The sequence below is a fragment of the Schistosoma haematobium genome, chromosome ZW, assembly GCF_000699445.3.
Source record: "Schistosoma haematobium chromosome ZW, whole genome shotgun sequence".
Taxonomy (NCBI): Eukaryota; Metazoa; Platyhelminthes; class Trematoda; order Strigeidida; family Schistosomatidae; genus Schistosoma; species Schistosoma haematobium.
In genome coordinates this window covers 47452256-47466737 of record NC_067195.1, presented here as the reverse complement: position 1 = coordinate 47466737, position 14482 = coordinate 47452256, and the positions used below count along the sequence as shown (strand labels likewise).

At 39.6% G+C, this 14482-nt stretch overlaps 1 protein-coding gene across 1 annotated transcript in view; it reads right to left on the bottom strand.

Annotated features, from left to right (window-relative positions):
* Positions 1-3605, bottom strand: part of POLR3A (DNA-directed RNA polymerase III subunit RPC1) — a 34401-nt gene extending 30796 nt beyond the window's left edge. Inside the window, exons 1-3 of the mRNA XM_051218772.1 lie at positions 3216-3605; positions 2842-3180; positions 1605-1789 (exon numbers count right to left, since the gene is read on the bottom strand). Of these exons, the coding sequence (XP_051071653.1) occupies positions 1605-1717 (113 nt within the window). The 5' untranslated portion in view covers positions 1718-1789; positions 2842-3180; positions 3216-3605. The remainder of the gene's footprint in view (positions 1-1604; positions 1790-2841; positions 3181-3215) is intronic.
* Positions 3606-14482: the final 10877 nt, after the last annotated feature.

Sequence of the window (14482 nt, the reverse complement as noted above, 5' to 3'; positions counted from 1 at the left end):
TAGACCAGAGCGACCAATCAAGAACAAAGGAGGTAAATCGGTTATTGAGGCTAAATAGCAGTGGAATAGGTTGGGTGAGAACTTTGGAGAGCTCTTGAACAGATCATCACTCCTGAACCTTCCGAACATTGAAGAAATTGGCAAAGCCATCAGATAAATCAAGAACGGTATAGCAGCGTGACTAGAAAGTATATCAGCTGAAGTAATAATGTCGCATATAGAGGCAAGTACAACGGTGTTTCGTGTTCTCTTCAAACAGGTCTCGGAGGAATAGTAAGCACCGACAAACTGGGAACAGGGATAAATTGTAAAGATGATAAAGAAGATCCTAGTGAGTTTGAAAACCACGGAGGGACTACACTGTGGTCAGTACTAAGCAGTTTTTAACAGATCAACAATCTGGCATCATAAGGGTCGATCATATGCCGATCAAGCTGTGACACTGCTTATCGTTGTTGAATAATCGACTGAATGGAACTCATCCCCATGCATTAAATTCCCTGATTATGCGGAAGCATTCAAAACTATAGACAGAAAAACTGTGCAATACTGTGGAGCATCTGAGAAGAACGTTCTGAACACACAGAGCTCCTACGACGGACTGGATTACAAGGTCGTGCATGGAGAGCAGCTTGCAAGTGTATTTCAAGTGAGGACTGGTGTCGAAAGGGGTTGATAATTCCCATCTTTTCTTCTTCTGCTGGTTGTTGACTGAATTATGGCCACATCTCGAGAAGCATGGAATACAGTGGACACAGCTACATTTATAGATGACTTAGCCCTATCATTGAATACACAGCAACAAATACATGTGAAGATAGCTAGTGGAGCAGAGGCCTCCGCAGAACTAGGCCTCAACATGTACGAGGAAAAGAGAAACATCCTGAAGTACAACGCAGGGATCTCGAACCAAATCACACTCGATGATGAGACTCTGGAGGAGGCGGAAGCCATTTACGGGCCTAAGCAGCATCAATAATGGGCAAGAAGGATACGATATGAACGTGGAGGGAATTGACAAAGCAAAGACATTATTCTTGAAGTTGAAGATCTGGAGCTCAAAAGAACTGTTACACAAGACCAAGGTCAGAACTCTGACACCGTTAAAACTGAGCTAAAACTTAGAAGACTACCACCACCGCCACCAAAGCAGTAAAGGTATGTACGTAAATCCGTCTACGTAATACACTCTAGATTCATCGGCCAAAGATCATCAGGGACAAGATACCCTCGCGAAGAACAAACCAGCTGCCAGCTGAGGAAATTAGAAGACGCTGGAGGTGGATAAAGCACACTCCGCATAAACCGTTAAAATGTATTACGCGGCAAGCCCAAGCTTGGAATTTTTAAGGGGAAAGGATAAGAGGTAAAGTAAAGAACATATGGCGCTGGGAATCAGAGGCAGACATTATGGCAATGAACACTTGACAACAACTGAAAAGAACCAAGGACCGATTTGGTTGAGGATCCCTGGTGGATGGCATATGCTCCGTGAGGGGTAGGAGGTTTAACTCACTGAGGTTCGTTAAGGTGCATCTGGCTTGCAAATGCATACAAGTGATATGCCAAATTAATTTTTTAAAAAAATTAGAAAGAGAACTTACGTTCCACTACGGACTTCGGAAACAACTGATGGTCTGATAGCACTTGGGCAGACAGGCACTCTCTGAACAATTAAGTTTCGTGGGTGAGTCATCCATTGAGAATCAGAAGGCATGAGAAGTAATGGCAAATCTTCTTCTGGAATTTTAGAAAACAATTGCAGAGCCTTTCCGGGTCGTATAATCTCCTAGAATTGCACGGAATAATTAGCTAAATTTTTACAAATATTAATGCAATACCTATGTATATTTTCGGCTTGTTAAGATTCTTAAAACATACCAGTAGCAACAAGATTCTTGGTTAATTTATAACTATGTGCTTAATACACTTTCAATTTACGCAGTGGGTGACGAACTGGGGGGGAAATTCTACCTTAATCAGTCTGTTGCTGAAAATCTACGATACCAAAGTATGGATCAACGAAGGTTAGGATACAAATTAAGCAGTGGTATATTAATAACCAGTGTTTGAAATATTTACTCTACTTACGGAAGAGGCTATGGAAGTAAAGACAGAATTAAGATTAGTATGAAAACTGTACTCATCTTAAAGATACTACGAAATAAACTAGGAACAGATTATCTCATGAAAAACGTTTGTGAGTACTATAAACTTACGCACCGCGTAACTAACATTTTAATATAAATAATAAAACAGTAGTTCTACAGTTATTTGCCGTTCTTCAGTATTCAGATGATTTAAACTATAGATACTAAGTACTGGATGTCGAACCTCTCCGGGATTCGACACAGTTGAACTGGTCAGCATGATTATACAATTATACGGCTTTACTGTCAACATGTCAAGATTGATTCTACGGATCCTTGAATGTTTTGGTATTTATGTCATCAGAATATGAATTGGCGAAACTTTGTGAGTATGGAAAACAGTTTACGTTCGAAGGTTCATATACAAACATCGAAGCACGAAATAAAGATATACTACAACGGACTCGTTCTTATAATCCAAATAATGGTTATGGTGGAATTATATAAAATGAAACAGCCACAAAACTTCACTATCTTGGTATTGAACGATGTGATAATTAATGTAATAAAAGTAGTAATCGAAATAGATACCTAGGTATACATAAGCCTTCAAAAGTACTATAAAGTGACTGTTAAGGGTGGCAAAACGAACTGAATTTTAGTAAACCAACCACAGCAAATAGCAACTTTTACACACTATAAATATTGTATACGAAAATAGTGACAACATTCAAATATACAGATCACATACCAAACCTTTACGAACAACTGGCGCTAACTCCGTATTTTCTGTGATTACTTTTGCGAAATCATTTACATAATCATCGACTTTTGCTTTTGCATGTCGAAATATATCATGAACGACGTACGAAAGACTCGTACCTTTCGTAACAACACCTACAAGAGCATAGAGAAAATAACAGGACAAACCATTAAGCGCTGAGCAGAACGGGCAGACATGTATCCTGCTAGACAATTTGTGTATCGCCTTTCTGAGTTGTTTTTTATGTACGTAGTCCAAACTTGGGTTAGAACAACTAATCAAAAACCTGGCACGTTGTTGCTCAGAGAGGAGAACACGCGAGCAAGTCTAATGGGTCGTTTTGAGTAAATAAATGACCTTACTTTGCAGATAGTCTGTAGTATTTTTACTATATGCCAAGTATATCCCACATGATAAATTGGCGTCGGTAAATCGAAGTACCCCCAATGACCAATACATGTTTGATAGTCCAAGCCACAAGTAGCGCACAGCTCATCTCTCTTATTTGCACCAAGTCTTGGATCTAAAAGGCCGTAATCTAAGGCTCGTCTATTGCTTTGCCCTTCCGCATAGAGAAGACACTTTAGGACCTGAACGTGACTTAATCTTTTTAAGTCACCTTCATTGCACAGCTGAAATTTTATGTTCTCTCTGAAGAATTAAATTAGTCGGGAATACTACATACACAATCCTAGGTAAATCAGGGGGTTTGTACAGAGATGGCATTATGCACGTTGTACCGAACACATTACAAACCGCGCTGTGATACCTCAAGCAATCAACTATGGTGAGTAGAAACAGAGAGGTGTTACTTACTTGAGCTTTGGGTCTAGGTTGTATAGGAGGTTATTTAAAAATGCAAGGGTATGTGAATACTTTATTATTCCGAAGATACTCCTCGATCCCGTGCGTCATAAAAAAAATGCCATATCGTCCTCTTGTTGGATATTGTATATATAACCACATTTATATCCAATATCTATTATTTGTTTTGCATCACTAGTGAATGTGCTTCATCTACAAACAGATCGGTACTTCCGTTACATTTTGGCGTGCAAATATCTACTGCTTATATAGTTCCCTTTTCTACTTGATTGACCACAGAATTTGACTGACGAGCGTGATAGTATCGTGTACCTCTTTAGACCGCTCTCCACTGCGTGGGACAATTGGCTTGGATTACCTACCAAAACTTTTATTGGCTCAATACTACTTTTAAGCGAACTCTTATAGTGGTGGTTACCCAACAAGGAACCATCAAGTATAACAGTTGTTATTATTTTATCTTTTAGTATACGAAATTTTGTGTAGTGTTATATATGCCGTTTGATCCGGGTACTGCTGTTCGGCTCTTTCTAGTTATTGTTCGTTTTGAATATCATCGCATCTTGATTAAGCTCTCGTCACTACATAGGCGATATTGCCGACCATGGAGGGTGACGACAGACCCCAAGGGACAACTGGTTGTGGCTGATCGTACATATGGGAAGGTTTTGTGTTGGCTCCTCACTTGGAAAAGGCTTACCACAAGACACAGAAATCCGTAGGGTAAAGTGTGACATTTTTGGGGTTAACCTTTTATCACCCCTTTCTTCCGTTGTGAGAAGGCAGTATTGCCGTAGATGCTGATTGTCCGAGGGAAACATCCTACTGTTGTCACACTCCTCTACAATCAGCAGAACGATTTCACCCTTGGACCGTAAATTGCTACTTTAAGTCCATCTCAAGCCGACCTACCGAGCATGGCAGGACCAAAAGGAACATGTGTCCCAGCCAATATAGTTCGGTTCAGTCATCACGGTAGACAAGTCCGACAACCACGTCAAGGTAGCAGATGCAGCCGGGTATGCTTTTCTCCTACGCAGATCTAAAGGAACGAATGGCTCACTATTTCACCCGACAACGTTGAAGCTTTTATGTGCCCACCACTCATTTCATCGTTTACTAGAAGAATGTGATATCTAAGTCCAGACCGATATTATTGAGTTTGCCTATGTTACCAGACTAACGGACTTGATGCAATGTAGTTGACAGGCCATTTAGTCTGTATAGACTTGCTCCGAAGTTACATCACTAATTATCCTGACTTGCCCTATCGAAGAAGTTAGACTCTAATTCTTTGTAGCAATCTTTGAAAAATATGTGTAGTCTTACCAGTAATATGTATTTTAAATGAGAAGAGAAGTAAATAGGATTTTTAAGCGGCCATGATCAAGTTCAGATATTTCGATGGTGTTTTCGCATCAGCATTTATTACCCTCCATTATTTTTATCCACTGTTTAACGTTTAAGAATAGATCTAATGAGATAATGCACTCTCAGCTGGGATAAAATAAAAATCACCCTGTGGCTAAACTTATCGACCTTTTGTTGCCACAAGCCTGGGTGACTCAAAAGAGGGCTGAAATTTCACATTTAAATACGGCGAGGTTATTTGTTTGTAGGTTACATGTTTTTCTACTAGACGGGAGTTTGAAAGTGACAGACATTTTAAAAGAAACATTTCTACTGATGTATCATCTAGAATAGCCGTTTATTGTCCAGTATTTTATGGTCAAATAATGCTTGTTCGTTCTCTTTTGGTGCTTTCAACCCATGTCAATGGTAGCATGAATCATGAAGTCCGAATACGGTTTCTCTTGACATAGGTGTTCGTTTGCGACAATGAAAGCTTTGTCAATGGTTTAACAGTTGAGAAGACTTTGAAAATGGCTTTATGAATCTAAACAATCGATAAAATCTTCAATGTCGTAAACACATATGGTGTGTATGCAAAGCATTCATTCACAGAGTAAGGGAAACCATAGTGAGAGTTGGGAATATGTGTTCTTCGTTTTCAAATATGTACTTGGTACTAAGACAAATCCATAAGGTGTGGGCCGTGTTACGTAACCGCGAGAATGTCCTATTATGTGTCACTTATAGGTCTAAGCACTTTGACTGTCATCCAATTTTTCGAGTTGATTTATGTGCTAGTTTGTACACAATAGGGTATTTTAAGATGGCTCACAACTGTGAGTGACTTGTGAGGCTTATGGTTTGCGATCCGTTACGTCACATATTTTCCTTTTGGTGAAAAATGAAACTTAGCCACTGCGCTACGAAAAACAACCACGCTGGATAAAATGGTTGAATATGTGGCAGATGTATTCTACAATAGAATCATCAGTGAAATAAGTAATCTGATGCAATCTGCCTAAAGTAGGTGTGTAATTAAGTATTCGAATTCTGACTGCCCTCAAAATGACGTATTCTGTACGTACGTCGGAATGTGCTGCTGATAGGTTTGCAAACAGAAGGCAGTATTCTGACCTGACTTCTCGCAACTCAACGACAGATTGAATTAAGTGGGAAGCATCCTGCAGTGTTGTGCTTTGATACAAATAATGGGACATAAAAAGTCACTTTACAGACACATTTAAAATTATTAGTAAGTCGGTTGCTCATAAATTACAGGAGGTGGCAGCATGAGTCGCATGGAAATTTACTTGACAACTGTCCATATTCCTAGACGATCACAAGAGTTTCTAAATAATATGCAGCATTTTGAGTGAAAAGCAGATTATTCCAAACTCTTGGAGGTCTCTTGGCCACCAAAGGTTTGGAAAGAGTGAATACCTATCTGACGAAATTCATTAATAGATAGGTAGGAACTCGGTTTTCCTGTGATACCTTAGTTCGACTACTTTTTATTGTCAGTCCCGAAAGTCACTGACAAATGTTAAATATCAACATAGAATTTCACCCTAAGTTTTATGACATAGACTAACAAACATTCTTAACCTTAAAAACGGCATTTTTACAGGTAAGTCGTGTTCAAGTCATCCACAATTACCAGATATTGTAGCAGTTGTTTGAAGACAGAAAAATTTAGTGTCTTGCTAAACATAAAGCGCTTACTTCGCTGAACAGCGGCTAACTCAATTATATGACCATAATTGGTAATACCTTTGAACTGGCTTTACGTATTGTGATAAAAACGTAGTACAATAAACTGGGAACTATATACTAAAAGGTTCTCTTATTTGAAAGGTATATCGGCATTGTTAACGAGTCACGAGGCCAGTAATGGTCTCATACCAAATCATCTTGAGTTGCGTACTTCAAGTTCGCGTTGCGATCCTTTTATTAATATCAGTGTTAATATTAACAATTTATTCTCAATTAACATAAGTTACATGGAACATGTCAATTTACGGGCAACATCAGACTGTTACAAATGTTGCGTTATTTATTCCGTTAAAATCGTTTGCACCATTTTCTTCGGCATTTTATGACGAACTTTTTCTTTTAGCAGCAGTATAATGGATTATTGGTACTTAAGTAGATGATCGTTGTGTTAAAACTGAAATATACAGTGTGGATTTAGCATACGCGTTTTTAAAAGGTGCTGTAATTTCGTACATGCTGTGAGTTAATTTTTCTCCTATGTATTTATTGTATCGACAACATATTTGGTCTACACTAACTTAAATTTTTTCGGTTAAGGTTTGGAATTTCATTCGTACCCATTCTGTGGAACTCTTTTTTAGCTGACCCATACATTAATGATTATTTTGTGTATCTTCGTCAATTTTTTCCCTTAAATCTGCCTACAGCGGTAGGCTGTACTTGAAAATGTGGACAGCCAAATTGTTTCTTTCCTGTGGATGAAGAAATAAAATGTGATGAGTGCGAATTGGGGTTCCACAAGATGTGTATCCGTTTAAATCCAACCGCACACAAAAATTGTTCGAAGCCTGGATCCTATTGGCTCCGTATATTTCGCCGTTCAGGCAAGACATTACGGAACCAGGAAACGATGGCCCTTCCGAAGTTGGTCAACAAGAAATTTAATAATAGATTCACTGGTAGCATGAGCACTGACGACGAAAAACGTGTCAGTGTGGTGCGCGCTGTTACGAGACGAACCGAACACGTGATTATGAAATATGGAAAACAAGCACTTCCTTTGAAGCAAACAAAGAGTAAAATACTACTGAGTATTGGTGGTTACAATTCTTAGGCAGTACATGAGGACTTGGATAAAACCGTCGCAGTCACGAGCAGTCTCGATTCGGCCGTTCTGAGTGGTGAGAAATGGACGACGGTGCAGAAACAAAAAAGAAAAAGAAAGAGGGTTACAAGCAGCCCCCATTCAGTACGTAGGTTTTTTGAGGACCCTCATTCTGAGTCATAAAATGCACCACCGAATTCCCAAAGTATAACTGAACTTAGACCTAGTGTAGCTAGAATAAGCTCAATCTCATCGAATGTTATTGAAAGTAATTTGCCAGAATCCAAAGACCTTGGTTCAATAAGTAGACAAAGGAATGATTTGGAGAAAAATTAGAGCAATTTATCATAGCACCTTTACAAATAACTGTATAGGAGTTAGGATAAAAAGCGCGACAAGAATAGGTAGGAGAACCAACTCAAATCTTGAAGTCCAACCATATAGACACCTTCAGGTAATCACAGGGTAGATGAAACAACGAAATCTCTTGTTAATTAGTGCCCGAAATCAAAATAATAATGAGATTCTAGCGCGACCTCATGTTTTTCCAAAAGATCAAGTAAAAAGGGAGACGGCAATAGGTGAGCTAGAAACGGGTAGACAAAGTGGTGTAGAAAATGTCCGCTTAATGGGTTTTTGAGTGTTCAGGTCATGGAAGCGAACGCTATCAAGGCTTGTGTGGATAAGGTTTTTTAGGAGAGTCACATACAAATGCTTCCAGTCTAGTATATAAATTCTATGAATTAAGAGTGTCAGTAGACGAATTAAAATCACTCATTGTAGCTGTGATTGGAACTTCGTTATTCTATGGCTTTGCTACGTTTGAAGAGATTACGAGGTCACCTAAATCGGTGGGTGGAACGAAGGATCGTTGACATAATGACCAAACAGCCAAACTATTTCAATGCGACACAGCTCTGCTGACTAGGGAAATAAGTCCAAGTTCGGATGGAAGGAAGTATATTCCACAAGCAGCCGGAAACACGAACAACAACAAGCACACAACTTAAGCGTACACATACAGCATAAAAATGTCCTTCAGAGATGTCAAAAATGGCATATTGGAAGAGGGTACAAACCAATGACTTTTAATGTCCTTCTAAGTGGGAAGGTAAAAATAGGCGCTTTTGACGCGAAAACGAGAAATTCAAATTTTCAAAATAAAATCACAAAAATAAGACGTTTACCCAGTGATTTCTGGGGATCTAGCACCCTCAACAGACTTTGACATTACTTCAGAATTATCGGGATGCAGTTATTCAAGAAGTGATAAGGATAGATGCAAGAAAGTAGGTAGGATCCTAATATATATATATATATATATATATATATATATATATACAATGATGTAAACATCCGTTTCTCATGATAATAGGACTCATATAGTCATCAGCTGTGAACGTTTGCAAGTTTCACGTCTATACCCCTTGTCGTTTGTTGTAGCACAATCTGCTTAGCTAATGATTTCTTTTTAGGCCAGATTCGGCTACGGAGTAAAATTAGCGAACGCCTGATATTAGGAGACTTTAGTGCACTCAATATTAGTTGGGAAGAGATGTCCACTGTACGGCTCGGAAGTTTTTACTGTAGGATCCTGACGACTGCGGTGGAGCAAGCCTTAGTGCAGAATGTAAGCGAACACATTTTTCGATCCAAAGCAAGAATCTTCCATGTAAGACTTTGAAATTACTCATGCGACCGACAGTATTCACCATCTGAATATTCTCTCATTGTTAGCTAATAGCGAGCATGCAGTGTTATCATTCATATTTAGGACTTGTGATGCAATATATGATGAGGTTAAATATAGACCAAGTGTATGAACAGTAAAAACCAGGAGCGCGCTGCAACAAAGGACTAGCTCATCAGCTGAAGAAACAAAATCTATATCTAAAGGACAGGGCCTACCAACTCGGAAAACATTATATAGACAGGCTACTTGTCCATTCACGTAAGACTCATACAGACAAACAGGAAGCTCACGCGTTTCAAATTGAAAGCATAAACTGCTTATACATGAACGCCGCGAGTCTACCAAACAAAATGAATGAGTTACGTGAACTTAGCAACGCTAATAAGGCTCACCTGATAGGAATATCTGAAACGTGGACATCGCAGTTTACGGACGAGGAGCTAGCGATACCTGGGATGTCGTTGCGAAACAACGACAGATAATCAGGAATTAGGGGTGAAGTAGCCATGTACATACGACCTTGCTTGGAGGTATACCAAGTTCACAACCATGAGTTTAACAATGTTGATGAATCTGTATGGTGCTCTGTAAGATTTTCTACTACTTCGAAGTGCCTAGTCGGGGTCATCAATGAGAAGCCCACTGCTGACATAGAGTATGACAGTCGTATGATGGAAGAACAATCCCTCTCTACGCGTCTCGGATCCACTCATATCCTGATTATAGGGGACTTCAATCGCCCTAGAGTCAATTTCGCGGAACATACGTACATTGAAGGTGAAAACTCAACTGAAGCTCGGCCCTTCAACCTCATTGAGGACTTGGGATTATACGAAAATGTAAAGTCGACAATTCGTTGGAAAACCAGTCAGACACCATCGCGTTTAGACTGGGTATTTACAGACGAAGACTTTCTAGTTGATAACCTTTCAATCCTGACTTTCCCTGGGCAAAAGCGATCACGCCGTTATAGCTTTCAATTTCGTCAGCAAAACTGAGCTAAGATATCCCACCAACAACTTGCGCTGGAAATTCAAACGGTTGAATGTGTCAGCTCCACAGGACTATCTACAACAGGTGGATGTTCACCCTCAACTTGATGTGGATGCTCATTGAGACTTCCTACTGCACACGCTCTTAAGTGCTACAAATCATTCAGTTCCTCAAACGGTCCCCCACAGCTATCAGCAACCTACATTTATCAGGAACCGCACTCTTCGCCTGCTAAGCCGCAAAAGGCACTGTTGGGCAGAGTACAAACGAACTGACAACGACGGAGCGTACAGGCAATACAAACATATAAGGAACATATGCACGAAAGTTATAAGAGAAGATAGGGTTCAGTACCAGACAAAGCTTATGGAAATATTTGCCTCTAATCCTAAAAGCTTATTCCGTTATGCAGCCTCTCTTCATCAAGCCAAAACAGGAATTTCCCAACTGCTAGGTCGTAATGGCCCGACCAATCGCGACGGCGACGCCGCTAACCTTTTGGCTGAACAATAATCTCGGACATCTCAACCGACCCACATAAACTATAGCGATAACAGCTACATCTGCAACTGCACTGGACTTTCCGTACTGGCTCACATCACACCAATTTTCAAAGGAGGTCGGCGCAGCAAACCTTCAAGTTACCGACCGGTGGCTCTTCTCTCAATACCTTCAAAAATCATGGAGTCCCTGATATGTGATGGTATAAATGACTATTTACTGTCCTTAAATTTCTTCACACCCCAACAGCATGGTTTCAGGAAGGGTTACTCTTGTATAACCAACCTGCTGACTGCGGTGGACAGATGGACAAGCATCCTCGATCACAATGGGAAGTTTGATATCATCTACCTAGATATCTCAAAAGCTTTTGATAAGGTTAACCATACATGTCTTATCAATAAGCTCAAACGATTGGGTATCAGACGATCTCTAATTGATTGGCTCATTTCATATCTGAAAACTCGACATTTTAGGGTCAGGGTTAATTTTACTTTATCTCAGACTATGGAATGTCCTAGTGGGGTCTCCAAGGGCTTAGTACTAGGACCTCTTTTCTTGATATATATAAATGATCTTTCACAACAGGTGTCGTCAAACGTATTACTTTTGCTGATGACGTGAAACTTTGGGAAGAGGTACGCAACCAAGAGGATATACAGGCACTTAAGGAGGATCTGACTCGACTTCAAAGTTGGGCAGACGATAAAGGACTTACCTTTAACACTTCAAAGTGTAAAGTAGTCCATCTGCGACATGTAGCAGACTACAGTTATGACTTAGGAAACTCCTCTATCGTATTATCCCAAGTCGAAAACGACTTGGTGCCCCACAATTTAAAGTCTTATGCTGATTGTGACAAAAATGCCTTCTGAGCAAACCTTGCACTGGTAACATTGAAGCGCATTTTTGGCCAGTTTGACGGAAGAACTTTCCATATAATCTTCAATAGTTTTATCCGTCCCCATTTAGAATACGGAAACATAGTATTTCCTCCCTCACTTCAAAAGGAGAAGGACACCTTGGAGCGTATCCAACGGCGAGTCACGAAATTAGTTCGAGGACTCAAATTCAAACCTTACGAAGAGCGCCTCCTTTCATTTAACCTTTACCCATTAGAGTATAGACGTCTTAGAGGTGAACTGATGGCTTATAGTATTCTTAACACTTCTGGGCATCCTCTCAAACACCTACCTAAGCTTAGTTCCAACACTAACCTAAGGGGTAACACCCAAAAACTGGAGACACAACATAGCAGAACGAACTGTAGACACAACTTCTACTCCTTAAGAGTTGTCAAATGCTGGAATGCGCTGCCGATCGAGTCAGTCCAAGCGACTACCCAGGAGTCCATTAAGAGGTAACTTGATCTATTCTTAAGGACTAAGGATAATATCACACTATGATTTACTAATTCCTATTTCCTCTTTTATTGTTAACATACCTAGGTTCCTGCCTGGAGGATTTGGTGATCCCCTGCTACTAGACACGGAAGCCTGTTGAGCGAAAGCCTCTTCTATTCCGTCCACAACCATTTGAACCTAAGGGAATCGCCCAGCTAGGTAATCAAAAGGATGTAAATCCTCCAAACTACGAAGCATAATTATTACGTCAGGGATAGTGAAACTCAATAACTAGGTACAATAATGTGCATCAGTCTTACTAAAACAAATTCGATATGGTACCAGAGCAGTTATCAGAATACCAGCGAAATTATAATTACGAATGAAACGACATTGTTGCACAACATTGATGACTCATCAGTCCAGGGAGATATATATCTCCCTGGACAAACTGTACACTATATGAGGAGAGATTTTCATACAAAGATCCACATGACCATTAAGAGCATTTTATTCGAATGGCCAAAATATATGACTTGATATATTTCGACTGGTCAGTCAAACATAACTGCAGTACTTCGAAGTACTTCAGGCATCTTTTAAATGTTAACAGCTATATATATTGCAGATCTGCAATAAAATGCATTAGCTGGTGTCTAGACTTCTCAGTTAATGTAATCTCGCTCTAAAATATAAAAGAGAATCGAGATAAACAAAGACCAAACAGTCGGCCAGTGATCAGAGCTACCTTTCTGTAGTTTACAACGAGGTCAAGTACCGATGACCTTGTGAAGCAGACTGTTGATGTGATGCAAAATTACTTAAGTGTAGCGAGTTTTGGTATGAATAATTCAATTTTTGTCAGTTATTTCTGACGTTAAAGATAGAGGTTTATGGTTGATGTTTCAGGCTATGAATTAAAGTAAGGAGTTTAAGCAAGGTTCAAATGGTTCAAATGGTTGTGGACGGAATAGAAGAGGCTTTCGCTCAACAGGCTTCCGTGTCTATGCCAAAAAACATGTAATTTGGTTATTTATCTATTCCACATTTCTGACTAAATTCATCACTATTTTTTCATTTAGAATGCAACAGGAGTGCCTTCACAGACCCTAAAATCTGTTTCGCCCTTGGAACTATGGCCCTATGGAACTGATTACGGGAGACCCAACGAATAGCAGATTATAAAAAGGATGCTGGACCTCCATTTTAGTCTCACAACCACTTCCAGTATTTTTTGACTTCTTTTACTCTTTCGTTTGGAAAAAAACAACAAAAACTGCAGCTTAACACTACCAATACAACTTTTAAACGGGAACTTGGTTTAAACCTTTGTTTGATATTCGATTCTTAATGAAAGTTCTTGAATAAATTTTCGAATCTAATGCTACTTCGTTTTATCTACTTAATCGTTGCAAGAAACTTGTGATAAGCGAGCCTCTCAGCACCTAGTTCATGTGTTCAAATGGTTGTGGACTGAATAGAAGCTTTCGCTTAACAGGCTTCCGTGTCTAGTAGCGGGGGGTCACCAAAACCTCCAGGCAGGAACCTAGGTATGTTAACAATAAAAGGGGAAAGAGAAATCGGTAAATCATAGTATGATACTATCCTTAAGGATAGATCCACTTACCTCTTAAAGGACTCCTGGGACACTGAGACATTAAATTACACAGCTACACAAAAGAAATAGCTGAAAGAAGCACAGAACGAAGAAAGCCGACCGCCATTGCTTACGAAGATGGCGGATGTAATAATTCCCGCCTCATTCTGATTGGTTGCTAAGCTGAAGTGCACGTTTACGAAATTGAGTTGCGTTTAATTACAGCCGAACGACCTATTTCAGCACTTCATATAATTTAAGTCTCTACTAATAGAATGAAGGAAGTCCGCTTCATGATCCTCAAGAAAGAATACAAAGGACTTGAGCTGCTACAGACCCGTAGAACTGCTTTTAATATTCTCAAAGTTATTATAAAGTTCGATTGACAACCGAATGAGGGAGACTATTGGCGTCTAAAAACTCCTCGGTAAAGATCACTGTGGCGTCGAAGAAGAATGGTCCGGAACAATAAATGCTATATCAGTAAAGAAAAACTGGAAAAGATG